The sequence below is a fragment of the Natator depressus genome, chromosome 6 (genome assembly GCF_965152275.1).
Source record: "Natator depressus isolate rNatDep1 chromosome 6, rNatDep2.hap1, whole genome shotgun sequence".
NCBI classification, from domain to species: domain Eukaryota; kingdom Metazoa; phylum Chordata; order Testudines; family Cheloniidae; genus Natator; species Natator depressus.
The window spans coordinates 5,471,800-5,498,484 of NC_134239.1; the positions used below are offsets into that span (position 1 = coordinate 5,471,800).

Below are 26,685 nucleotides of genomic sequence, written 5' to 3' on the forward strand. Positions count from 1 at the left end.
AATTTCTACCAGAGTTACAGAATATGGGGTGAAGGGTATATTTCATCCTGCTGTTTTCAGTGCAAGCTGGGGAATGCATAGAGCTGATCCACAAAGGGTTTTGTTTTTTTTTATGGAGACCAAAATCTTTTCACTAAAAGCTTAATATTTCGACTCGGAAATACCACGTGGGTGCCTCAGATACCACACACCACCAATCTCTTCCATGGGCCAGGCTCCAAGGCTGGACTACATCCCCCATGATGCAGAATGGTCTCTCCTCTTGCTGAACTGCCCTGGAACATCACCAGGGTCCCACAGCCATGGTTTAGGGAGAAGGGAATTTTGGCTTTTTTGATGGGAAGCTGATAATTTCCAGGGGAAAAAATAATTTCATGGAAAAAATAGTTGAATTGAAAATCCAATTTCCCATACAAAAAACTTCTCAATAGAAATTTTCAACCAGCTTTAGTAACAAATTTGGAATCAAAGGACCAGAAAGTTAGATACAGGTGAAACGTACTAATTAGTCGCAGCCATAGCTGATATCTTCACAGCCATTCCTGGTTTCAGAATAACCTCCTTGTCCTGGCCCCAACATGTGGAATATAAAACCTGTAAGACTTGTAAGAGTACTCCAGATTATTGAGCTATTTATGAAATGCCAATCACCATGGTATCCTGTGTCCTTCCCTTGTTAGCTTACTTCCCAAAATAGGAAAGATAGATTCACTCTTTTTTGCCTGATGGAGACCACACGGTGACCAGAGGAGCTCAGTATGCTCCAGACTTCTGCAGTTCACAAAACTATCCCTCTTGCATGCCTGCTATCTGCACACAGAGCTCAGCTTTAAGATGTTAAATAAATCCGTGAGTCAACTAGAAATAGTCATCCTCTCATCACAAATATTAATACAATATTTTTGATCATGTATGTGGCGTTATAAGATAGCACTGTATCATGTTATTAATACATGTTCAAAGTGCTTCCTTTATCCCTTCCAATGCAGTAAATCAATGGGGAGGCAGAGTGAGAGAGAGTGGGACATCTTGCAAACAGAGTGTGACGTACCCCTTCTCTCTTCTGGGTGAAGGGGTTTCCACCCACAAGAGAGAGAGTATCTAAGCTCCTGTGGAGCAGGATCTGTGCAGAGCTGATTGCTTTGAGACATTGGTTGTGATTTTAAGTGAATTTTGGATGTGGTGGGTGAAGAACAGACAAAGTGGTAACAAATTTGTTATTTTCTGTTTCCTTATTTCAGGTAAGGGAAATAGGGAAGGAAAAATAAGCAAAATAAGAATGAGCGAAAATCAGAGGAAGCGAGAACTGCACAAGTTGCAAAGTGCCCAGAAAGGCTGAAAACTGGGTACTGGGAAAGTCTCTGTTGACTAAGAAGCCCCTGATCTGAGTGAATCTCAGTTTCATTGAACTGCAGAGGGGTGTGGCGCAGCATAAGAAAGCAGGAAAATGATGACCAGTGAGGCAGCTGCTGAACTAGAGCTGGCCAGTCTGGAAACAGAAGAGAAGGCAAAGGACCGGGAGTTTCAATTGAAGATCAAAGAAGCTGAGGCAACTTCGCACAGAAGGACTCTGGAAGCTGAGGAAGCCACTTACAATGAGTCCTGGGGTTAAGAGACAGAGAAATACAGGCCCAGATTGAGGCCCAGAAGCATGAACTGGCTGTTGTGGAGCGGAAGAGACAAAACCCTCCAGGAGCTGCCCCACTTCCCCAGAAATACCCAAATGGAAGCAGTATGTTGGCAGTAGGATGAGTACAGTGATTTTGCCGAATATTTCATTGCCTTACTTCCCTTCCCATAAATGGTGGACTGTAATTTGAATTAAAGGCCAAAATGCTCTGAAACTGACTTGTTTGCCCATGACTTGGTGGTATCTCTTTTTTTCCCCTCCTTTCACTTGCAATGAGTTGAGGATGGAAGCTATACCTTCTCAGAACTGTAAAAATCAGATGAAGATTCGAACTTTTCTCTGTTTGCTAACCACACCAAAGTTATCCTTAATACCTCTGGAGCTGCTTACTGGGATGACTTTGAGATTTGCTCCCTGGAGCATCTTTGCTCCCAGGACTACAGGTGTGCACCGCACATGCAATTAATGCTGTTGCCTTCCTTGTGAAATGGAACACACAGAGCCAGAGCATCAGCTGGTCTGGATGGCTCTCTCTCCCATGAGGTCTTTTGAATATGATACGAAACTGAGGTGACTGTATTCCACTTCATGTGTTGGTCACCTCTCCAAAAGTCTCTGTAAGTAATTTACCAGCTTTGGGACAGAAAAGTATCTAGAAATGGGTGAATTTCTTCCGGACTAATCATAGAAACATAGACTTTAAGGTCAGAAGGGACCATTATCGTTCTCTACTCTGACCTCCTGTACAACGCAGGCCACAGAATCTCACCCACCCACTCCTGTAAGAAACCTCTAACCTCTCTCTGAACTACTGAAGTCCTCATATCATGGTTAAAAGACTTCGAGGTGCAGAGAATCCTTCAGCAAGTGACCCATGCCCCATGCTACAGAGGAAGGCGAAAAACCCCCAGAGCCTCTGACAATCTGCCCTGGAGGAAAATTCCTTCCCGACCCCAAATATGGTGATCAGCTAAACCCTGAGCACGTGGGCAAGACTCACCAGCCAGGCACCCTGGAAAGAATTCTCTGTAGAAACTCAGATCCCACACCATCTAACATCCCATCACAGGCCATTGGGCATATCTCCCGCTAAAAGTTGAAGAACAATTGATTGCCAGTGTTAGGCTATCCCATCATATCTTCCCTTCCATAAACTTATCAAGCTTAGTCTTGAAGCCAGATATGTCTTTTGCCCCCACTGCTTCCCTTAGAAGGCTGTTCCAGAACTTCACTCCTCTGATGGTTAGAAACCTCCATCTAATTTCAAGTCTAAACTTCCTGCTGGCCAGTTGATATCCATTTGTTCTTGTGTCTACATTGGCAGTGAGCTAAAATAATTCTTCTCCCTCCATGGTATTTATACCTCTGATATAGTTATAGAGAGCAATCATATCTCCCCTCGGCTTTCTTTTGGTTAGGCTAAACAGGCTGAGCTCCTTGAGTCTCCTTTCATAAGACAAGTTTTCCATTCCTCAGATCATCCTAGTAGCCCTTTTCTGTACCTGTTCAAGTTTGAATTCATCTTTCTTAAACATAGGAGACCAAAACTTCACACAGTATTCCAGAGGAGGTCTCACCAGTGCCTTGTATAATGGTACCAACACCTACTTATCTCTACTGGAAATACCTCGCCTGATGCATCCCAAGACCGCATTTGCTTTTTTTCACGGCCATATCACATTGGCGGCTCATAGTCATCCTGTGATCAACGAATACTAAGAGATCCTTCTCCTCCTCTGTTACTTCCAGGTGATGTGTCCCCAGTTTGTAACAAAAATTCCTGTTATTATTCCCTAAATGCATGACCTTGCACTTTTCACTATTAAATGTATTAATAATTTATTGTAAAAAACAATGCCATTGGGGTTGACCTGAAACTATTCACAAATGTGTTACAAAGTCTCGTAATAGCCTTGTCCCAAAACAATGTGTGTGGGGGAGGAGGATTTAGGTGCCAGTCGCAAAGCAGCCACCGGTAGGAGGTGGTGATGCTCCCTCTCTTTGTAATTTTTAGCTCAATAGGTAGGGTGGTCAGGTGTGAGGTGGGAGATTCCCCCTTCTGTCCAGTGCTGGGCAAAGATGTGCACTTGGTTTTCCTGTATTTCCGGAAAGCATCCCAGCCCTTGAGTGATGTGCTATTCCAGTATGGATTGCTCTCAATCTCTCCTTTCAAAGTTGTTCTAGGGTGGAAAACTAATTAAAGAAGTTGAGCATGTCGGTGCTCAGAATCACTTGCCTGTAGAGTCATTCTCTCTTTCTGGCCCTGTGATTCTTCCCGTTTTTTATCCAGCATGCAACAGCTTCAACAGGAGAGACTGAGCCCATATCTACACTACTGGCTCAATTGGGACTACTGCAAGAGATGAAATGGTCTTGATTGAGCAGGTCTGGGGAAGACATGCTTAGTCAATGGGAGAGCGCTCACCTGATGAGGTCTGTATTCCACCTCCCTCAGAGAGGATGTTCCATCATGGATCTTCCTCAGGGCTGTTCTACACTAACGCTGTTGGATGATCTGTGTTACACTACTTCAGTTACATAACTCTCTGGTTGACATAGCACCGTGTGGACACCGCTGTAAGTCAGACTAACTTAGTCAACTTGAAGTAGCATAACTGAGATCAATTTACAGCATTAGAGTAGACCTGTCCTGAGAATGATGCAGGACAGAACAAAACCCAATTCCCAGGACACTGTCCAGAAATATGGGAGACCCACTTTCAAATTGCTTCTCCCCATCAGACAGAGGGGGGATTGACCGGGATCTCCCACTTCCCACGGGAGTGATCTAATCACTGGGTTACAGTCTACAAGAGAAGCAGCACCATTACTGTCTCTTCCCTTTCCATTCATTTTGTCAGTGTGGCCATACATTGTCTTTGCATTTATGTAAAAAAGTATCCAGGAAGGAAAGGAAATGTTCCATTTCTGGTCATGCTAAATAGTTCCTTCGACCCCACAGGACATTTCTGTCAGTGTTTTGAATTTGCCAAACATTTAAGGAATTTTCAGATTTGGATCAGGTTGAACTGAATTTGTTTTTCCATTTTTTGTAACCACCCATGGTTTTGTAACCACCCATGAATTCAAAAATCTGCTATTGGCCCAGCTCTAGCCATTTCTCATTCTCCGCAACCCGAGCTGTACAATTCCCAGAATCCCTATTCTTCAGAGTCCATAGGACTTACCCGCAGAACGAAGAGTACGACCTCATAGCTAACCTGCTGATGTGGTATAAACATTTAATGTCTGAAATGACTTTTTCTTTCTGTTTAATTTATGTACTAGAGAAAACTCACCCTTTCCACATTATTTTGTATTCAGTTCAGTGCAGATTCTCAGAGTGGATGCACACACACCGTGTTCTCTTTTGGATATGTTACCCTTGTTCTTACTTGTTTTGTTGCTCCCTTAACTTAAAATAAAGGCCATTTTGATGGAAATCACCTTTCTCCTCCACATGAATGGATACAAACCAGGCAACAATCTACAACAACCCCACAGAGAACATAGGGGGCTGCAGAATATCAGGAGGGTGTGCAAAACTCCCTTTGGTTCCACCATGGAAACCACACACTTCAATCTTGCAACTGCATAACAAAAACCAAACCCACTACAAAGCAAAAGAAGATAGATTAGACGCCCCCTCTTCCTCCCCAGTACAAATACCTCTATGGTTTTGAAGCACGTCACAAATATTCACACATCTGAAACAGGTGCCTCCTGGAATTTTGATGGGGTAATAGCCGAATAAAGCCCTGATTTTAGTTGGGGCCTGCAGGCCTCGTTGGAATATAAACAAATTCATAGTAATAACAATATAATAAAGAACAATACTCCCACGGGCTCTGCAAAATTACTTTATAATGGGATGGGAATTGAATTCACCTGTTTCCACTCCCCATCACTAAACCAGTACTGAGTTAAACAGATTCAAGAATGTGGAAAGCATCTACACTACATCACTGTTGCACAGCATAGCTGAGTCAATGTAATGGCCTTAGTATAGACATTACCTGAATTGATGGGGGAGTTTTCCTCTTTCCTCGTAAAGCTATTTTTCTCTCCTTTTCCAATCACTCTTCTCCCTCCCTTGTAAAGCTCTTTCCTTCTTTTGATAGGTAAATATGTTCACAAAAGTTGAAATTTCTCCTCTCAGAATAATTCCTTCCTTTCCCTCCCATGAATGGCTCACTGTCATTTCAATTAAAGGCTGAAATGCACTGAAACTGACTTGTTTGCCCATGATTTGGTGGTACCTCTTTGTTTTCCCTTCCTTCACGGACAATGAGTTGAGGACAGAAGCAGTACCTGCTCAGAACCCTAAAATCAGAACCGTAAAATCAGAGTTGAATCTTTCCCTGTTTGCTGACCACACCAACATTTCCCTTAGTACCTAGGGAGCTGCTTCCTGGGTTGACTTTGAGATTTGCTCCCAGGATAACAAGTGTGCACAGCACATACAATTAATGTTGTTCCTGAGTCTTTCCTTGTGGAAATGGAACTCAGAGGGTGAGAGAATCAGATGGTCTCGATCACTGTCTCTTCCTGTGAGGCCTTTTGAATATAATACGAAACAGAGGTGACTGTATTTCACTGCATGTGTTAGTCACTGGTGGTTAACACTTAAGATCTCTGCAGCTGCTGAAACAAAGTATCTCCAAGCATGCAACCCACCTCCCTCCCTCCTGTCATCTGGTGTGCTGATTTCCCTGCCAGCCTGGGCCTCCAGAACCCTGCCTTGTTGAGCCAGACATGCTAGCCTGCTGCAACACAGACCAAGGATCTGGGCCACACCCCCAAAACTGCAGATCTAGACTGAAACCAGCTCAGCAGGATACCTGTCTCTAGCACGCAGACACCCAGCTTCCAAAGGGTTCTAAACCCCAAATAAATCCATTTTACTCTGTATAAAGCTGTATAATGATTATTTAATTAGTTATCCACAGTAGAAAAACTTTGAAAGGAGAGATTGAGAGAAACCCAGACTGGAATAGCACATCACCCAAGGGGCTGGGATGTTTTTTGGAAATGCAGGAAACCCAAATGCATGGTGTGTCACAGAGACCCCCTTTGGGACTGTCAGCTGATGTGCTGAAATTACCCGTGAGCTGGTTTTCCCTGCCATCCTTGGACTCCAGAACCCTGCCTTCTTGAGCCAGACAAGCCAGTCTGCTACAACACAGACCCCAGGTCTGGGTTACCCCCCAAAGCTACAGATCTAGATTAAAACAAGCTCAGTAGGATACCTGTCTCCAGCATGCAGATACCGAGCTCCCAATGAGATCAAAACCCCAAACAAATCCATTTTACTCTGTATAAAGCTTCTGCAGGGTAAAATGATACATGTTCACCCCCTATATCACTTCAAGAAAGATACGCACAGCTATTTGCCCCCCAAGGTAACAATTACTCACACTGAGTTTATAAATCAACAAAAGTGATTTTATTAAGTATAAAGTTAGGATTTAAGTGATTTTAAGTTGTAACAGATAGAACAAAGTAAATCAAAAAGTAAAACATGCAAGGCTAAGCTTAATACACTCAGAAATCAGTTACAAATGTTAACTTTTCACCCCAGTTGTTATTTCAGGTAAAATCCTTCTCAGACCAGCTGCATTTTCTGACCTGGATCCAGCCTGTTCTCACCCAGCCCTGTGGTTACAGTCCTTGTGTTTCCAGGTGCTTGTAGGTATCACTGTGGGGACACCTTAAGCCATCTGAAGACACTCATTGTTTGCTTCCCCACTTTATATAGAACTTCCCCAAGGTGGGAAAACTTTGCTTCGAATTCCACTCCCTTCAGGAAAAGTACCAGCTTCAAGATGGAGCTCAGTATCTGGTGACATGGTCACATGTCACTATAAGACCCCAATCGCCATTCTTCCTGGTTTCTCCCACACCTATACAGGAAGGCTTGCAGGTAAATAAAGCCATTCACAGTTCATTGATTCTGAAGCACCTTTAAAGGCTTCCACTTAATATGTCTAAATCAGTAATACAAGTTTATATCTTATTCTCCTAATTCCAGACATAAAAAAAAAATCCATGTAAACAAATAGGATGAACACGCTTCGTCGATGATAAGATTTATAACGATATGTTACAAGGGGCACTGAATATAAAGTATATTCCGGTTATGTCTTATTCAGAAGGATATTTTCAGAAAGCATATGGAGTGCAATGTCACACAGAGCTTTGCCAAGCACAGGGCAGAAGGCGGAATTGAACCTGGATCTCCCATCTCACAAGTGAACACCCCCAACTATTGGGCTAAAAATTCCAAAGGGAAGGACCACCACCGCCTCCTGCAGCGGCTGTGTTGTGACCGGCATCTAAATCCTCCCCCAGCACACACACATTGTTTTGGGACAAAGCTATTTGGTGTATCTGTAACACATTTGTGAAGAGTTTCATGTCAATCCGAACTTTATTGTTTTTGACAATAAATCATGAGTCCAGAAGAAATTCACTCATTTCTAGACACCTTTGCTTCCCAACACTGGGAAATTACTTAAAGAGACATTTGGAGAGGTGACCAACAAATAAAGTGGAATATAGTCACCTCAGTTTTGTATCATGCTAAAATGACCACAAGGGAGAGACAGCGATACAGACCAGCTGATTCTCTGGCCGTCTGTGTTCCATTTCCACAAGGAAATACACGGCAACAACATTAATTCCATTTGCTGTGCATACCTGTTGTCCTGGGAGCAAAGATGCTCCAGGGAGCAAATCCCAAAGTCAGAAAAGCCAAATTTAACCTCTTCTGGCCAAGGAAGCAGCTCCAGAGGTATTAAGGGTTACTCTGGTGTGGCTAGCAAACAGGGAAAGATTTGACTCTATGTCTGATTTTAGGGTTCTGAGCAGGTACTGCTTCCGTCCCTCTTAACTCATTGTCAGTGAAGGGAGGAAGAACAAAGAGGTACCACCAAGTCATGGGCAAACAAATCAGTTTCAGAACATTTCAAACTATAATTGAAATGATGGAAAAGGAGAGAAAATTTGCTTTAATTGGAAGTGGGAAACAACCCCGATTGATTCAGAGAATGCCAATACTAAAGCCATTACATTGACTCAGCTATGGTGTGCATCAGTGTCATAGTGCACATGCTTTCCACATTTATGGAAGTGTTTTCCTTCGATGTAGTTAATCCACTTCCCCGAGAGGCAGTAGCTAGGTCAATGGAAGAATGATACTAAGGGTCAGCACTAGCTAACTACCTTGCACAGGGTGTGAAAATTTCCCCTCCTTGTGTGACAGAGCTCTGTTGATCTATTTTTTAAGCCTAAACCAGGCCTCAGAAAAGCTGTTGATGGAAAAGAGCAGTTGGGAAATCTAGTCCTATCTCCCTGCCAGGGCAGCAGAATCCCCTTCGGTTCTCTTTGTTCAGACAAGTTGGAAATATTGCAGCTGTCCCAGCTCCCAGTAGAGATTATTCTGCGTACTGATTGAGCTCAGTGTTGGGCTGTGTGTGTGTGTTCGTGTGCAGTTGGTTCTGTGTGTGTTGTAGTGGGCATTGTGTGAGTGTGTACTGCGCCTTCTGTGTGTGTGTGCATTTGGTGTGCATTAGGCACTCTGTGTGTGCATGTGTTGGGGGGTACAGTGGAGCTGAATATCAAGTGTTGGTGGGTCTGTGTCCCTTGCCCTGCCCAGTGCTCAGGCTGGTGTCCCCCTTCCTCCCAGTGCAGGGCTCCTTATGCGATCATAGAACCACAGGACTGTAAGGGACCTCAAGAGGTCATCTACTCCACTTCCCTGCACTCACAGCACAACTGAGTATTATCTACCATCCCTGGCAGGTGTTTGTGTAACCGGCTCTTAAAAATCTCCAGTGGTGGAGATTCCACAACCTTCCTAGGCAAGTTATTCCAGTGCACAGCCACCCTCACTGTTGAGATGTTTTGAAAAATGTCCAACCTAAACTACCTATCTCCGACCACACACATACTTTTTTATTCCTAATTTTATTCCTGAACTCTGTGTAATGGGTTGGGCCACAGAAACCCCTTTGGAACTGCCACCCAATGTCCTGAGACGTGAACTTGAATATGTCACCCTCTAAGTGAATGCCCATAACCACGAGCTCATAAAATCATTCTCTCTCTCTCTGACCCTATGATGGTTCCCATGTTTTGTCCACTGATCTCAGTTGGGACCTGCAGACCTTGTCAGAATACAAAAAAAATTAATAATAATAACAATACAATAGAGAACAATACTCCCACGGGCTCTGCGAAATTACTTTGTAATGGGCTGGGAATTGAATTCACCTGTTTCCACTCCCAACCACTAAACCAATACAGACTTAAACAGATTCAAGAATTGGTTAGCAGTTTATTCATTGCTTTCCTCAGGGCGTCCTTCACCTCCGTGTTCCTCAGGCTGTAGATGAGGGGGTTCAACATAGGGATCACCAGAGTGTAAAACACTGAGGTCACTTTGTCTCTGTCCATGGACTTGCTGGAGGTGGGACTTAAATACGTGAAGAAGAGGGTGCCAAAAGACAGGACCACAGAGGTCAAGTGGAAAGTGCAGGTGGAGAAGGCTTTGTGCCGGCCCTCGGGAGAGCGGATCTGTAGGATGGCGGAGATGATATAGACATAGGAGAGGAGGACAGTCACAAAGCTGCTCCCTGTAATGCAGCTCATGAAAGAAAACATCACAATCTCATTGATGCGGGTTTCAGAACAGGAGAGCGCCAACAGTGGGAGGACGTCACAGAAGAAATGATTGATGATGTTGGAGCTGCAGAATGACAGCCGAAATGTACAACATGTGTATATCATTGAATCCACCACCCCCACAGCGTACACCCCAGCCACCAGCTGTTTACAAAGCTGCCTGGACATGGTGACCGTATAGAGCAGCGGGTTACAGATGGCCACATAACGGTCATACGCCATCACAGCCAGCAAGAGGCACTCAACATCTCCAAAAACGATAGAGAGATACATTTGCACAGCGCAGGCAGTGTAGGAAATACTTTTCCTCTCGGCTAAGAAATTAAGCAGCATCTTAGGGGAAATTATCAAGGAAAAGCAGAGGTCACAGAAAGACAAATTCCTGAGGAAAAAGTACATGGGGGTGTGGAGTCAGGGATCAATTGTGATTAACAAGATTATCCCCCCGTTCCCCACCAGGGTGACACCATAAATCAGTAGGAACAACCCAAATAGGGGGACCTGCAGCTCCGGACGATCTGTCAGTCCTGAGAGAATGAATTCAGTCACCTCCGAGTGATTTCCCTCTTCCATCTCCTCTGAACAGAGATCAGGCTGCTGCAGAGATGTGAGCAGGTGGATGGTGCGGAAAACCTGTCTCTTCTCTGCAATGAAGTAAGTGAAGATAAATGGAGATCAGTTTCTCAATGGACATCAGTACCCACTCCGGGACGGGCTTAGTCCACAGAGCCAGATGTTCACAACTGGTCATTCCAGGTGTTCGATAAAATGCACATGCTGTGCAAATACAATGACACGCAGGTTAATCATGCCCCCCACATAAACACGCCAGTTCACTACTCCAAATAGAAAACTGTGACTTGTGACTCTGCTGGGAGAGAATCAGTCTGAAGGGATTATTCCTTAGCTAAAGAAGGGGTGAGAGGAAATGAGTGTCAATCTTTCCACTCTCTCTGGGCAAGGGGAGCTCTGTGGCTTGGCATGTCTGTTTGAGGTAAAGTTGCTCACTGTGCTAATTAAGCTTTTTGGCATTTACTGGAACCTGTACAAAAACCCAGAGACATCATGGGAAGCCCTGGCTTCAGTGACTAGGTAATCGCCTATTTTTTCCAACCCAGGAGGTCGCTCCTTTAGCTGAAGGGGTAGGAGTTGGGGCTGAGGCTTTTGGTGCTGGAGGTCTGGAATTCAATACCTGCTGATCCCTGTGGTGTCTGCGTTTGTGTCTGACTGTAATTCAGCACAATAACACCTACCTGCTGAGAAGAGAAAGAGAGATGTGGTGCTGTTTCCCCATTGATAGAAACTGCCAGTTCGGAGCCTTCGGGAAGTTTTATACTGAGATGTGTGATCTATGGGATATGATTCCTGTAGCCACTGGGAATACCTGAGTTCAGAGAGACACAACACCTAATTAATGCATTCAGTGAAGCAAAGCCACCCTCGGTGTAATTGGTGCCCTGGGGATTAATTTGACCTACTCTTTCTTACAGTGTTATTAAATGATGCAATTTCTATCAGAGTTACAGAGTATGAGGTTAGGGGCATATTTCATCCTGCTGCTTTCAGTGCAAGCTAGATACTCCGAAGACCTGATCCACAATTTTTTTTTTGAGACCAAAATCTTTTAGGTAAAAACTTGATATTTCGACTCGGAAGTACCATGGGGGTTCCTCAGATACTACACACCACCTTACTACACTCCCTACTACTCTTCGACGGGTAAGGCTCCCAGGTTGGACTACATCCCCCATGATGCATGATGGTCTCTCCCCTTGCTGAAGTGCCCTGGAACATCACCAGAGTCCCACAGCAATGGAGGACTTTTGATGGAGAGCTTATAATTTCCAGGGGAAACATAATTTCTTGGAAAAAATAGTAAAACATAAAGTCCAATTTCCCATCAAAAAAACTTGTCAAGAAAAATTTTCAACCAGCCTTAGCAACAAATTTGGAATCAAAGGACCAGAAAGTTAGATACAGGTGAAACATACTAATTGTTTCCGGCTGTAGCTGGTATCTTCTCAGTTATTCCTGGTTCCAGAGTAACTTCCTTGTCCTGGGCCCAGTAGCTGGAATGTAAACCTGTAAGACATGTAAGAGTACTCCAGATTATTGAGCTACGAATGGCATGCTAATCACCATGATATCCCATGTCCTTCCCTTGCTAGGTTACTCCCCAAAGTATGAAGGGTTCAGTCATTTTGCTTGATGGAGACCACATGATGACCAGAGGAGTTCTGGGGGATGCCACAGCATGCTACGGACTTCTGCAGTTTACAAAACTATCCCGCTTGTACGCATATTATCTGCACAGAGAGCTCAGCTGTAAGATGCTAAGTAAATCTATGTGTCAACCAGAAATAGTCATGCTCTCATCGCAAATATTAATATATTTTATAATGTTTGTGAAGTTATAAGATTACACTGTATCATGGTATGAATACATGTTCCAAAAGGAGGCTGACAAACTATTCTGTCTTAAACAAAGAAATGTGTGTGCTGGTTAATTTTGTGTCTTAACAGTAATCAGAGTCATTAAGCAGGAAGGGAAACAAAGAAAGCCCAAAAAAGGTGAGGGAAAAGCAGCAGGGAACATCCTTCTACAAAGACGTTTTGTCGTCTGGAAACCAGGTGGAAATGTTTCTCAAAGGAGGGATAGGACTACAAAAAGAAGGGGCAGACATCCCAAGGCACCAATCTCTCTCTCTCTCTCTCTCTGTCCATTGATTCACTGCTTCTGAAGGGAAAAAGGAAGCAGTGATTTAATTGGGGGAGGGGTCCAGAGCTAAGAAGTTTGGTCAGTAAGACTGCTGAAAGCATGTGGTGAGGAAACTTTTGCTTTGAATTTCACATCATTTGTTAATGAAGGCACAAGTTGCATTCCAGCTTAATTTTTCTTGTAACCATCTCTGACTTCTATTACTCCTTCTTTGTACTCACTTAAAATCTATCTTTGTAGTCAATAAACTTTGTTTTATTGTTTTATCTAATCCAGTGTATTTAAATAGAAGTGCCTGAAAAACTAAGTGGCATGCATGTTAGTGCTATTAAAGAAATAATATACAGTATAGCTTATATTGTCCAGGAGAGGACTGGGCAGCACAAGATGTAAATTTCTGGAGGGAAATCGAAGACTGTGGAGTGTGTTGGGGTCCCCCTGCAGTATAACCAAGGGTGGTGAGAGCCTGAGTGTAACCCAACTATTCCTGGCCAGGCTGTAGTTACAGACACATGCTCAGGGTGTGATTTGCATGCTAGATGGTTGTTTGTGAGTGGCCCAGGTAGAAGACAATTCAGCAAGTCATTGCAAGGTTGCAGGCAGGTGTGCCACAGCTGCTGATTAGTCTGGGTTGGACCCTGGTATGCCAAAGCCACCAACCTAGTAAATATCCCAGTGTGGTGCTGACTGACAGGAATGTTCGATTGACGGGAAAGGGTGAAGTCACCACAGGGATGGGCCCATGCACTGATCCGTGGCTGCAGATGTACAAGACCATTGTCGTCATCACCTCCCGCCAAGGAGATCCATGTCAGGCCCAGTGATGACTCTTCCCTTCTTCACTCTGGAAGCAGAAATTATCGCCCATGGGTGTGCAGGCTTGGTTGGTATTATCTGTGCTCTGGGGCATGTTGGTGCCTCCTTCTCCTAAATGGTGCCAACCCGTGAGGCATTGCAGGGTTGATTGCATTAGGAGGAAAAATTGATGATCCAAGTCAGCTATATTCTTTTGTATAATCCATGGGGGAGGGGTTACAAAGAATGGACGCAAAGTCCTCCTTCTCTGAACACCAGTAGAAACAACCAACAGCCAGCAATCTCTGTATTCAGAGACTCCCAACTCTGTCGCTCTAGGTCTGTGCCCAGGAATCACTATGCCCCTACTTCCTCTAGGAGTGATGCTCATAATCCTTCTCCTCATTTCTGTGCCTCCTGTGACCCGGAGGTCCGTTGGACAGTCCTCATTGAAAATGCCAATGTCAGGGCAGGATGCAAAAAGGAGGATATTCCCCAAATTGGTGGTTAACATTCAAGATCTCTGCAGCATGTCTGCAGATGCTCCTACAAAATATCTTCGAGCAGGCCAGCTCCCTCCCAATTCTTTTGTTAATTTTATTTATTTCTTATAATTTATAGTTTGTGAAACAGAGTGTGACTTTGCACCTCATAATGCTTTATAGAAATATGCTTCTGCATGTAAACATGACACAACTGGAATATGTTTTATGCTAGATATGCCATGTAACATATCTCTGCAAAGGTTATGATCTACAGAATATATTCATCCTATTTGCATGCATGTATCATTTTGTATTCAAAGTTATGAATATTGGCTTTGTACTTCTTTGATTTTAAGTAGCCTCAGTAAAGCAGTTGGTCAGCTTACTGAGAAAAGACTATGCTCCGTAAGTGCACAATCAAGAAACACTTAAGCTAACAATGATCTTTGAGAGATGCCAATCCACATGTGAGCTTTCGTGGGAATGTGGCGTCGTCCTGTAAGGAACTGAGTCATGCATGGACATGTGACTTGCCCATGTGACTCCAAAACTCCATCTTGGAGCAGGATTCTGCATAGGAGAGGGGAAGGGGTTTCCACCCACAAGAGAGACTATATAAGCCCCTGGGGAAACCCCTCCATTTTGTCTTCAGCTTGCACAAAAGACAGCCCCTCCACCCCAAGGAGATGCCTGAAAGAAACTAGAACAAAGGACAGTAACTACAGGGGTGTGAGTGATTGCTGGACTCAGACTAGGAGGAAGTCTTGTCTGTAAAACAGGCTTATTGCAACATCTTTGAGTGTGAGATTTACCTGCATTTAGTTTTTTTACTGTATTAGGTGTAGACTTAGTGTTTTATTTTATTTTGTTTGGTAATTCATTTCCTTCTGTCTGTTATTACTTTGAACCATGTAAATGGTACTTTTTGTATTTAATAAAATCAAGTTTTACGTATCAATTAACCCAGAATATGTATTAGTTCCGGCTGGGGGGGGGGGCGGGGCGGGAGGGGACAAACAGCTGTGTGTATCTCTCAATCAGTGTTATAAAGGGCAAACAGTTTGTGAGTTTACCCTGAATAGCTTTATACAGAGTAAAATGGATCTATTTGGGGCTTGGACACCATTGGGAGCTGGGTATCTGAGTGCTGGAGACAGAAGCACTACTTTAGCTGTTTTCACTTAAGCATACAGCTTGTGGGGGATGTGGTTCAGACTTGGATCTGTGTTTGCAGCTGGCAAGTGTATCTGGCTTCAACAAGGTAAGATACTGAAGTCCCAAGCTTGCAGGGAAAACAGGTTCAGAGGGAGACTCAGCACATCGGGTGGCAGTCCCAAAGGGTTTTCTGTGACCCAATCTGTCACAGTGGTGTAGTTGAGCAGGGTCTGTGCACAGCTGATTGCTTTGAGACAATGGTAGTGATTTTATGTGAGGTTTGGGTGTGGTGGGTGGAGAACAGACAAAGAGGTTACTAGTTCGGTATTTTCGAATTGCTTATTTCGGGTAAGGGAAATAGGGACAGAAAAATAAGCCCTGGTCTACACTAGGACTTTAGGTCGAATTTAGCAGCGTTAAATCGATGTAAACCTGCACCCGTCCACACGATGAAGCCCTTTATTTCGACTTAAAGGGCTCTTAAAATCGATTTCCTTACTCCACCCCTGACAAGTGGATTAGCTCTTAAATCGGCCTTGTCTTGTCGAATTTGGGGTACTGTGGACACAATTCGATGGTATTGGCCTCCGGGAGCTATCCCAGAGTGCTCCATTGTGACCGCTCTGGACAGCACTCTCAACTCAGATGCACTGGCCAGGTAGACAGGAACAGAACTGCGAACTTTTGAATCTCATTTCCTGTTTAGCCAGCGTGGCAAGCTGCAGGTGACCATGCCGAGCTCATCAGCAGAGGTGACCATGATGGAGTCCCAGAATCGCAAAAGAGCTCCAGCATGGACCGAACGGGAGGTATGGGATCTGATCGCTGTATGGGGAGAGGAATCCGTGCTATCAGAACTCCGTTCCAGTTTTCGAAATGCCAAAACCTTTGTCAAAATCTCCCAGGGCATGAAGGACAGAGGCCATAACAGGGACCCGAAGCAGTGCCACGTGAAACTTGAGGAGCTGAGGCAAGCCTACCAGAAAACCAGAGAGGCAAATGGCCGCTCCAGGTCAGAGCCCCAAACATGCCGCTTCTATGATAAGCTGCATGTCATTTTAGGGGGTTCAGCCACCACTACCCCAGCCATGTTGTTTGACTCCTTCAATGGAGATGGAGGCAACACGGAAGCAGGTTTTGGGGACGAAGAAGATGATGATGATGAGGAGGTTGTAGATAGCTCACAGCAAGCAAGCAGAGTAACCTCTTTTCCCAACAGCCAGGAACTGTTTCTCACCCTGGACCTGGAGCCAGTACCCCCCGAACCCACCCAAGGCTGCCTCCTGGACCCAGCAGGCGGAGAAGGGACCTCCGGTGAGTGTACCTTTTAAAATACTATACATGGTTTAAAAGCAACCATGTGAAAGGATTACTTTGCCCTGGCATTCATGGCTCTCCTGGATGTACTCCCAAAGCCTTTGCAAAAGGTTTCTGGGGAGGGCAGCCTTATTGCGTCCTTCATGGTAGGACACTTTACCACTCCAGGCCAGTAACACGTACTCGGGAATCATTGTAGAACAAAGCATTGCAGTGTATGTTTGCTGGCGTTCAAACAACATCCGTTCTTTATCTCTCTGTGTTATCCTCAGGAGAGTGAGATATCATTCATGGTCACCTGGTTGAAATAGGGTGCTTTTCTTCAGGGGACACTCAGAGGAGCCCGTTCCTGCTGGGCTGTTTGCCTGTGGCTGAACAGAAATGTTCCCCACTGTTAGCCACGGGGAGGGGGGAAGATTGAGGGGGTAGCCACGCGGTGGGGGGAGGCAAAATGCGACCTTGTAACGAAAGCACATGTGCTATGTTTGTAATGTTAACAGCAAGGTTTACCCTGAAAGAGTGTAGCCACTGTTTTATAAAATGTGTCTTTTTAAATACCGTTGTCCCTTTTTTTTTCTTCACCAGCTGCATGTGTTTCAATGATCACAGGATCTTCTCCTTCCCAGAGGCTAGTGAAGATTAGAAAGAAAAAAAACAGCGCACTCGTGATGAAATGTTCTCAGAGCTCTTGCTGTCCTCCCACACTGACAGAGCACAGACGAATGCGTGGAGGCAAATAATGTCAGAGTGAAGGAAAGCACAAAATGACTGGGAGGAGAGGTGGTGGGCTGAAGAGAGTAAGTGGCGGGCTGAAGACAGGGCTGAAGCTCCAATGTGGCGGCAGTGTGATGAGAGGAGGCAGGATTCAATGCTGAGGCTGCTGGAGGACCAAGCCAGTATGCTCCAGTGTATGGTTGAGCTGCAGCAAAGGCAGCTGGAGCACAGACTGCCACTACAGCCCCTGTGTAACCAACCGCCCTCCTCCCCAAGTTCCATAGCCTCCACACCCAGATGCCCAAGAACGCGGTGGGGGGGGCCACCGGCCAACCAGCCACTCCGCCACAGAGGATTGCCCCCAAAAAAGAAGGCTGGCATTAAATAAATTTTAAAGTTGTAAACTTTTAAAGTGCTGTGTGGCATTTTCCTTCCCTCCTCCACCACCCCTCCTGGGCTACCTTGGTAGTTATCCCCCTATTTGAGTGATGAATGAATAAAGAATGCATGAATGTGAAGCAACAATGACTTTATTGCCTCTGCAAGCAATGATCGAAGGGAGGAGGGGAGGGTGGTTATCTTACAGGGAAGTAGAGTGAACCAAGGGGCGGGGGGTTTCATCAAGGAGAAACAAACAGAACTTTCACACCGTAGCCTGGCCAGTCATGAAACTGGTTTTCAAAGCTTCTCTGATGCATACCGCGCCCTCCTGTGCTCTTCTAACCACCCTGGTGTCTGGCTGCGCGTAATCAGCAGCCAGGCGATTTGCATCAAACTCCCACCCCGCCATAAACATCTCCCCCTTACTCTCACAGATATTGTGGCGCACACAGCAAGCAGTAATAACAGTGGGAATATTGGTTTCGCTGAGGTCTAAGCGAGTCAGTAAACTGCGCCAGCGCGCCTTTAAACGTCCAAATGCACATTCTACCACCATTCTGCACTTGCTCAGCCTGTAGTTGAACAGCTCCTGACTACTGTCCGGGCTGCCTGTGTACGGCTTCATGAGCCATGGCATTAAGGGGTAGGCTGGGTCCCCAAGGATACATATAGGCATTTCAACATCCCCAACAGTTATTTTCTGGTCTGGGAATAAAGTCCCTTCCTGCAGCTTTTGAAACAGACCAGAGTTCCTGAAGATGCGAGCGTCATGTACCTTTCCCGGCCATCCCACGTTGATGTTGGTGAAATGTCCCTTGTGATCCACCAGAGCTTGCAGCACTATTGAAAAGTACCCCCTTGCGGTTTATGTACTCGCCGGCTTGGTGCTCCGGTGCCAAGATAGGGATATGGGTTCCGTCTATGGCCCCACCACAGTTAGGGAATCCCCTTGCAGCAAAGCCATCCACTATGACCTGCACATTTCCCAGGGTCACTACCCTTGATATCAGCAGATCTTTGATTGCATGGGCTACTTGCATCACAGCAACCCCCACAGTAGATTTGTCCACTCCAAATTGATTCCCAACTGACCGGTAGCTGTCTGGCATTGCAAGCTTCCACAGGGCTATCGCCACTCGCTTCTCAACTGTGAGGGCTGCTCTCATCTTGGTATTCATGCGCTTCAGGGCAGGGGAAAGCAAGTCACAAAGTGCCCTTATGCATGCGAAAATTTCACAGCCACTGGGAATCGTCCCAGACCTGCAACACTATGCGGTCCCACCAGTCTGTGCTTGTTTCCCGAGCCCAGAATCGGCGTTCCACAGCATGAACCTGCCTCATTAGCACCATGATGCATGCATTGGGAGGCCCCATGCTTTCAGAGAAATCTGTGTCCATGTCCTGATCACTCACGTGACTGCGCTGACGTCGCCTCCTCGCCCGGTATCGCTCTGCCAGGTTCTGGTGCTGCATATACTGCTGGATAATGTGTGTGGTGTTTAATGTGCTCCTAATTGCCAAAGTGATCTGAGCGGCCTCCATGCTTGCCTTGGTATGGCGTCCGCCCAGAAAAAAGGCACGGAACGATTGTCTGCCGTTGCTCTGATGGAGGGAGGGGCGACTGACGACACGGCTTACAGGTTTGGCTTCAGGGAGCTAAAATAAACAAAGGAGGTGGCTTTACATCAAGGAGTATTTCAGGCAGGACTTCACGGAGGGTTCCAATAACAAATGGTGCACCTAAGTTATTGTTCTTATTGGAACAAGGAGGTTAGTCTGGCCTCTGATTGATACATGGCTAGATTTACCTCACTGCACCTTCTCTATGAGTGACTGCAGTGTGACCTAGAGGAATGAGTCCCCTAGACGGGGCGGGGAGGGGAAGCAAATGAGTATAAAACAAATCTGGTCTATTTCTTGTTTTGATCCACTCCATCTATCTTTTACACCTTTAGCTGGCAGCAGACGGTGCAGAAGGACTGCATGCCATCCACATCTCATGGCTGCCCGGCAGAAGATGATGCAATAGGACTGCTAGCAATCCGTATTGCCTGCCTGCTCACCATAAGACGGTGCAATAGGACTGACTGCAGGACTAAAGAGAATGACCTGGTCAAGTCACTCCAAATTTAGTCCCTGCGCCCATGTCTGCCCAGGCGCTCCTGGCCGACGTGGCCAGGAGCACCTCGGACATGACGATGACGGCTACCAGTCGTACTGTACCGTCTGCTGCCACAAGGCAAGGGGTTGATGCTGCTGTGTAGCAATGCACGTCTGCCAGCACCCAGGAGACATAGGGTGACGGTTACCTGAGCGGGCTCCATGCTTGCTGTGGTATGGTGTCTGCACAGGTAACTCAGGAAAAAAGGCACGAAACGATTGTCTGCCCTTGCTTTCACGGAGGGAGGGAGGGAACGGGGGCCTGCCGATATGTACCCAGAACCACCCGCAACAATGTTTTAGCCCCATCAGGCATTGGGATCTCAACCCAGAATTCCAATGGGCAGCGGAGACTGCGGGAACTGTGGGATAGCCACCCACAGTGCAACGCTCTGGAAGTCGACTCTAGCCTCGGTACTGTGGAAGCACTCTGCTGAGTTAATGCACTTAAGGCACTTAGAGCATTTTCTGTGGGGACACACACACTTGAATATATAAAACCGATTTCTAAAAGAACGACTTCTATAAATTCGACCTAATTCCATAGTGGAGACATACCCTAAGTAAGATTGAAGATTAAAAGAAGCTAAAGTAGCGCCTATCTTTTAAAAAGGGAAGAAGGAGGATCCAGGGAACTACAGGCCAGTCAGCCTCACCTCAGTCCCTGGAAAAACCATGGAGCAGGTCCTCAAGGAATCAATTCTGAAACACTTAGAGGAGAGGAAAGTGATCAGGAACAGTCAGCATGGATTCACCAAGGACAAATCATGCCTGACTAATCTAATTGCCCTCTATGATGAGATAACTGGCTCTGTGGATGAGGGGAAAGTGGTGGATGTGTTGTTCCTTGACTTTAGCAAAGCTTTTGACACAGTCTCCCACAGTATTCTTGCCAGCAAGTTAAAGAAGTATGGGCTGGATGAATGGACTATAAGGTGGATAGAAAGTTGGCTAGATTGTCGGGCTCAACGGGTAGTGATCAATGGCTCCATGTCTAGCTGGCAGCCGGTATCAAGTGGAGTGCCCCAAGAGTCAGTCCTGGGGCCGGTTTTGTTCAATATCTTCATAAATGATCTGGAGGGTGGTGTGGATTGCACCCTCAGCAAGTTTGCAGATGACACTAAAGTGGGAGGAGAGGTAGATATGCTGGAGGGTAGGGATAGGATACAGAGGGCCCTAGACAAATTGGAGGATTGGGCCAAAATAAATCTGATGAGGTTCAACAAGGACAAGTGCAGAGTCCTGCACTTAGGACTGAAGAATCCCATGCACTGCTACAGACTAGGGACCGAGTGGCTAGGCAGCAGTTCTGCAGAAAAGGACCTAGGGATTACAGTGGACGAGAAGCTGGATATGAGTCAACAGTGTGCCCTTGTTGCCAAGAAGGCCAATGGCATTTTGGGATGTATAAGTAGGGGCATTGCCAGCAATCGAGGGACGTGATTGTTCCCCTCTATTTGACATTGGTGAGGCCTCATCTGGAGTACTGTGTCCAGTTTTGGGCGCCACACTACAAGAAGGATGTGGAAAAATTGGAAAGCATCCAGCGGAGGGCAACAAAAATGATTAGGGGTCTGGAACACATGACTTATGAGGATAGGCTGAGGGAACTGGGATTGTTTAGTCTGCGGAAGAGAAGAATGAGGGGGGATTTGATAGCTGCTTTCAACTACCTGAAAGGGGGTTCCAAAGAGGATGGCTCTACACTGTTCTCAGTGGTAGCAGATGACAGAACAAGGAGTAATGGTCTCAAGTTGCAGTGGGGGAGGTTTAGGTTGGATATTAGGGAAAATGTTTTCACTAGGAGGGTGGTGAAACACTGGAATGTGTTACCTAGGGAGGTGGTGGAATCTCCTTCCTTAGAAGTTTTTAAGGTCAGGCTTGACAAAGCCCTGGCTGGGATGATTTAGTTGGGGATTGGTACTACTTTGAGCAGGGGGTTCTACTAGATGACCTCCTGAGGTCCCTTCTAACCCTGATATTCTATGATTCTATGAATGGCTCACTGTCATTTCAATTAAAGGCTGAAGTGCTCTGAAACTGACTTGTTTGCCCATGACTTGGTGGTACCTCTTTGTTTTTCCTCACTTCACTTTCAATGAGTTGAGAAGGACGGAAGCAGTACCTGCTCAGAACCCAGAAATCATATTTAGAGATGAATCTTTCCCTGCTTGCTATCCACACCAATATTACCCTTAATACATCTGTCGCTGCTTCCTTGGGTGGCAGAGGTTAAATTTGGATTTGATGACTTTGAGATTTACCCCCTGGAGCATCTTTGCTCCCAGGACAACAGGTGTGCACAGCAAATGGAATTAATGTTGTTGCAATGTCTTTCCTTCTTGAAATGGAACACAGAGGGACAGAACATCAGCTGGCCTGGATCGCTGTCTCTCCCGTGAGATCTTTTTAATATGATACAAAACTGAGGTAAATGTATTCCACTTTATTTGGTGGTCACCTCTCCAAATGTCTCTTTCAGTAATTTCCCAGCATTGGGACACAAATGTGTGTAGAAATGGGTGAATTTCTTCTGGACTAATCATTTATTGTCAAAAACAATACTGTTTGGATTGACCTGAAACTCTTCACAAATGTGTCACAAATACTCCTAATAGCTTTGCCAAAAACAATGCTTGTGTGCGGGGGGACGGTTTAGGTGCCGGATGCAAGACAGCCACTGTAAGAGGCAGTGGTGGTCCTTCCCTTTGTAATTTTTAGCCCAATAGCTGGGGTGTTCATCTCTGAGGTGGGAGATCCAGGTTCAATTCCCCCTTCTGTCCAGGGCTGGGCAAAGCTCTGTGTGACATTGCACTGCATATGCTTTATGAAAATATGCTTATTAATGTGACATCACAGGAATATGCTTTATGCTAAGTGCTCCATGTAACATATCATTATAAAGCTTATAATCTACTAAGTGTGTTCATCCTATTTGTTTACGTGGATTATTTCTATTTCTGAGTTTAGAGAATAAGATATAAACTTGTATTACTGATTTAGACACATTAAGTGGAAGTCATTAAAGGTGCTTGAGAATCAATAGACTGTGGATGGCTCTGTTTACCTGCAAGTCTTCCTGTGTATGTGTGGGTCAAACCAGGAAGAATTTGATGGGTTGGATAACAGAAACCCCTTGGGGCTGCCAACTGATGTGCCAAGTCTACTTCTGCCCCTGTCTTCCCTGCAAGTTTCGGACTCCAGAACCCTGCCTGGTTGTTTCAGACACACTTGCTGGATACAAACACAGACCCAGGTCTGAACCATGTCCCCCAAACTGCAGGCTTAACTGAAAGCAGCTTAAGAAGTTTTCTTGTCTCTAACACTCAGTTGCCCAAATCCCAGTGGGGTCTAAACCCCAAGTAAATCCATTTTACCCTGTATAAAGCTTATACAGGGTAAACTCATAAATTGTTTGCCCTCAAAAACACTGATTGAGAGATATGCACAGCTGTTTTCCACACACCCCCCCCGGTATTAATACATACTCTGGGTTAAATAATAAGTAAAAAGTGAATTTATTCAATACAGAAAGTAGGATTTAAGTGGTTCCAAGCAGTAACAGACAGGACAAAGTGAATTACCAAACAAAATAAAATAGAACATGCAAGTCTTTGCCTAATACAGTAAGAAAACTGAATACAGATAAAACCTCACCCTCAGAGGTATTCCAGTAAGCTTTCTTTTACGGACTAGTCTCCTTCTAGTCTGGGCTCAGCAATCACTCACACCCCCTGTAGTTACTGACCTTTGTCCTAGTTTCTTTCAGGTAGCCTCTTCACCCCCACAGGATATGTCTTGAGCCAGCTGAAGACAAAATGGAGGGTCCCCCAAGGGTTTAAATAGACTTTCTCTTGTGGGTGGACACACCTCCCCCACTCTGTGTAGAATTTCAGCTCCAAGATGGAGTTTTGGAGTCACGTGGGCAAGTCACATGTCCATGCATGTTTCAGTTCCTTACCAGCCAAACCATATTCCTGGGAAAGTTCAGATGTGGATTGGTGTCTCCATGTTCATTGTTGGTTTAAGTGTTTCTTGACTGGGCACTTACTGAGAATAATCTTTTCCCAGGAAGCTGACCAACTGCTTCACTAAGGCTATTTCAAATTAGAAAAGTACATAGCCAATATTCATAACTTTGAATACAAAAATGATACATGCATACAAATAGGAGGAATGTATTCCGTATTCAGAACCTTTGCAGAGATATGTTACATGGCAGATGTAGCATAAAATATATTCCAGTCATGTCATATTTACATTCATAAGCATATTTCCATAAAGCTTTATGCGGTGCAACATCATGTCACCATGTCACCTGATACTGAAATCCATCTTGAAGCTGGTACTTTTCCTGAGTGGGTTAGAATTTGAAACAAAGGTTTTCTGCCTTAGGGATGTTCTATCTAAGTGTGGAAGGCAAACAATGAGTGTCTTCAGCTGGCTTAAGAGACGGCCTCCCGACCCCACAGAGATACCTGCAAGCACCTGGAAACAAAAGGACTGTAACCACAGGGGTGGGTGAGAATAGGCGAGACCCTCGTCAGAAAAGGCATCTGACCTGAGAAGGATTTTACCTGAAGTAACAACTTGGGTGAGAAGTTAACATTTGTAACTGATTTCTGAGTTTATTAAGAGTAGCCTTGCTTATTTTACTTTGTGATTTCTTTTATTCTATCTGTTATGACTTAAACCCACTTTAATCCGACTTTTTATACTTAATAAAATCACTTTTGTTTATTTATAAACTCAGTGTAAGTATTTGTTACCGGGGAGGGGGCAAACAGCGGTGCATATCTCTCTTGCAGTGATATAGAGGGCAAACATTTATCATTTTACCCTGTATAAGCTTTATACAGAGTAAAACGGATTTGTTTGGGGATTAGATACCATGGGAACTAGGCGTCTCCATGCCGGAAACGGGTAACCCGCTGAGCTAGTTTCAGTCTAGATCTGCAGATTTGGGGGTGTGGCCCAGACCTTGGTCTGTGTTGCAGCAGGCTAGCATGTCTGGCTCAATAAGGCAGGGTTGTGTAGGCCCAGGCTGGCGGGAAAACAGGATCAGAGGTAAATTCAGCACATAAGGTGACAGTCCCAATGAGGGTCTCTATGACCAAACCTTTCAAAGTTGTTCTACTGTGCATAACTAATTAAATAACCATTGGAACAGAGACATAAAGTTGAGCATCTCACCCTCTAGGTGAATGCCCCTAAGCCACCAACCTACAGAATCATTCTCTCTTTCTGGACCTGTGATTCTTCCCGTGTTTTGTCCACTGATCTCCGTTGGGGCCTGCAGACCTTCTTGAAATACAAACAAATTAATAGTAATAACACTACAATAATGAACAATACTACCACGGGCTTTGCGAATTACATTGCAATGGGTTGGGAATTGAATTCACCTGTTTCCACTCCCCACAATTAAACCAATACAGAGTTAATCAGATTCAAGAATTTGTTAGGAATTTATTCATTGCTTTCCTCAAGGCATCCTTTACCTCTGTGTTCCTCAGGCTGTAGATGAGGGGGTTCAACATGGGGATCACCAGCGTGTAAAACACTGAGGCCATTTTGTCTGTGTCCATGGAATAGCTGGAGGTGGGACGTAAGTGCATGAAGAGGAGGGTGCCAAAATAAAGGGCAACAGCGGTTAAGTGGAAAGTGCAGGTGGAGAAGGCTTTGTGCCGGCCCTTAGCAGAGTGGATCTGCAGGATGGTGGAAGTGATATAGACATAAGAGAGGACGATTGTCACAAGGCTACTCACCACAATACAGCATATGAAGGCAAACGTCACAATCTCATTGATGCGGGTGTCAGAGCAGGAGAGCACTAACAGCGGGGGGATGTCACAGAAGAAATGATTGATGATGTTGGAGCTGCAGAATGACAGCTTAAATGTACAACATGTGTGTATCATTGAATCCACCAACCCCACAGTGTACACACCAGCCACAAGCTGTTTACAAAGCTTCCTGGACATGGTGACCGTATAGAGCAGCGGATTACAGATGGCCACATAACGGTCATATGCCATCACAGCCAGCAGGAGGCACTCAACATCTCCAAAAACAACAGAGAAATACATTTGCACAGCGCAGGCAGTGTAAGAAATACTTTTCCTCTCGGCTAAGAAATTAAGCAGCATCTTAGGGGAAATTATCGAGGAATAGCAGAGGTCACAGAAAGACAAATTCCTGAGGAAAAAGTACATGGGGGTGTGGAGTCGGGGGTCAATTGTAATTAACAAGATCATCCCCCCATTCCCCAGCAGGGTGATACCATAAATCAGTAGGAACACCACAAACAGGGGGACCTGCAGCTCTGAACAATCTGTGAGTCCTGAGAGAATGAATTCAGTCACCTCCGAGTGATTTCCCTCTTCCATCTCCTCTGCACAGAGATCAGGCAGCTACAGAGATGTGGGCAGGTGGATGGCGCAGAAAACCTGTCCCTTCTCTGTAATGAGGTAAGAGAAGATAAATGGAGATCAGTTTCTTAATTTACATCAGTACCCACTCCGGGAAGGGCTTAGTCCACAGAGCCAGATGTTCACAGCTGGTCATTCCAGGTGTTCGATAAAATGCACATGCTGTGCAAATACAATGACAGGGAGGTTAATCATGCCCCACACACAAACACT

General features: G+C 45.2%; 1 protein-coding gene and 1 pseudogene across 1 annotated transcript; both read right to left on the reverse strand.

Annotated features, from left to right (window-relative positions):
• Window positions 1-9,949: 9,949 nt before the first annotated feature.
• LOC141989883 (olfactory receptor 5G9-like) lies at window positions 9,950-10,888 on the reverse strand (annotated as a pseudogene).
• Window positions 10,889-25,491: 14,603 nt separating this feature from the next.
• Window positions 25,492-26,436, reverse strand: LOC141988510 (olfactory receptor 5AR1-like). Its single transcript, XM_074954307.1, has one exon. It carries the CDS (start codon window positions 26,428-26,430, stop codon window positions 25,492-25,494), a length of 939 nt encoding a protein of 312 aa, XP_074810408.1. The 5' UTR covers window positions 26,431-26,436.
• Window positions 26,437-26,685: the final 249 nt, after the last annotated feature.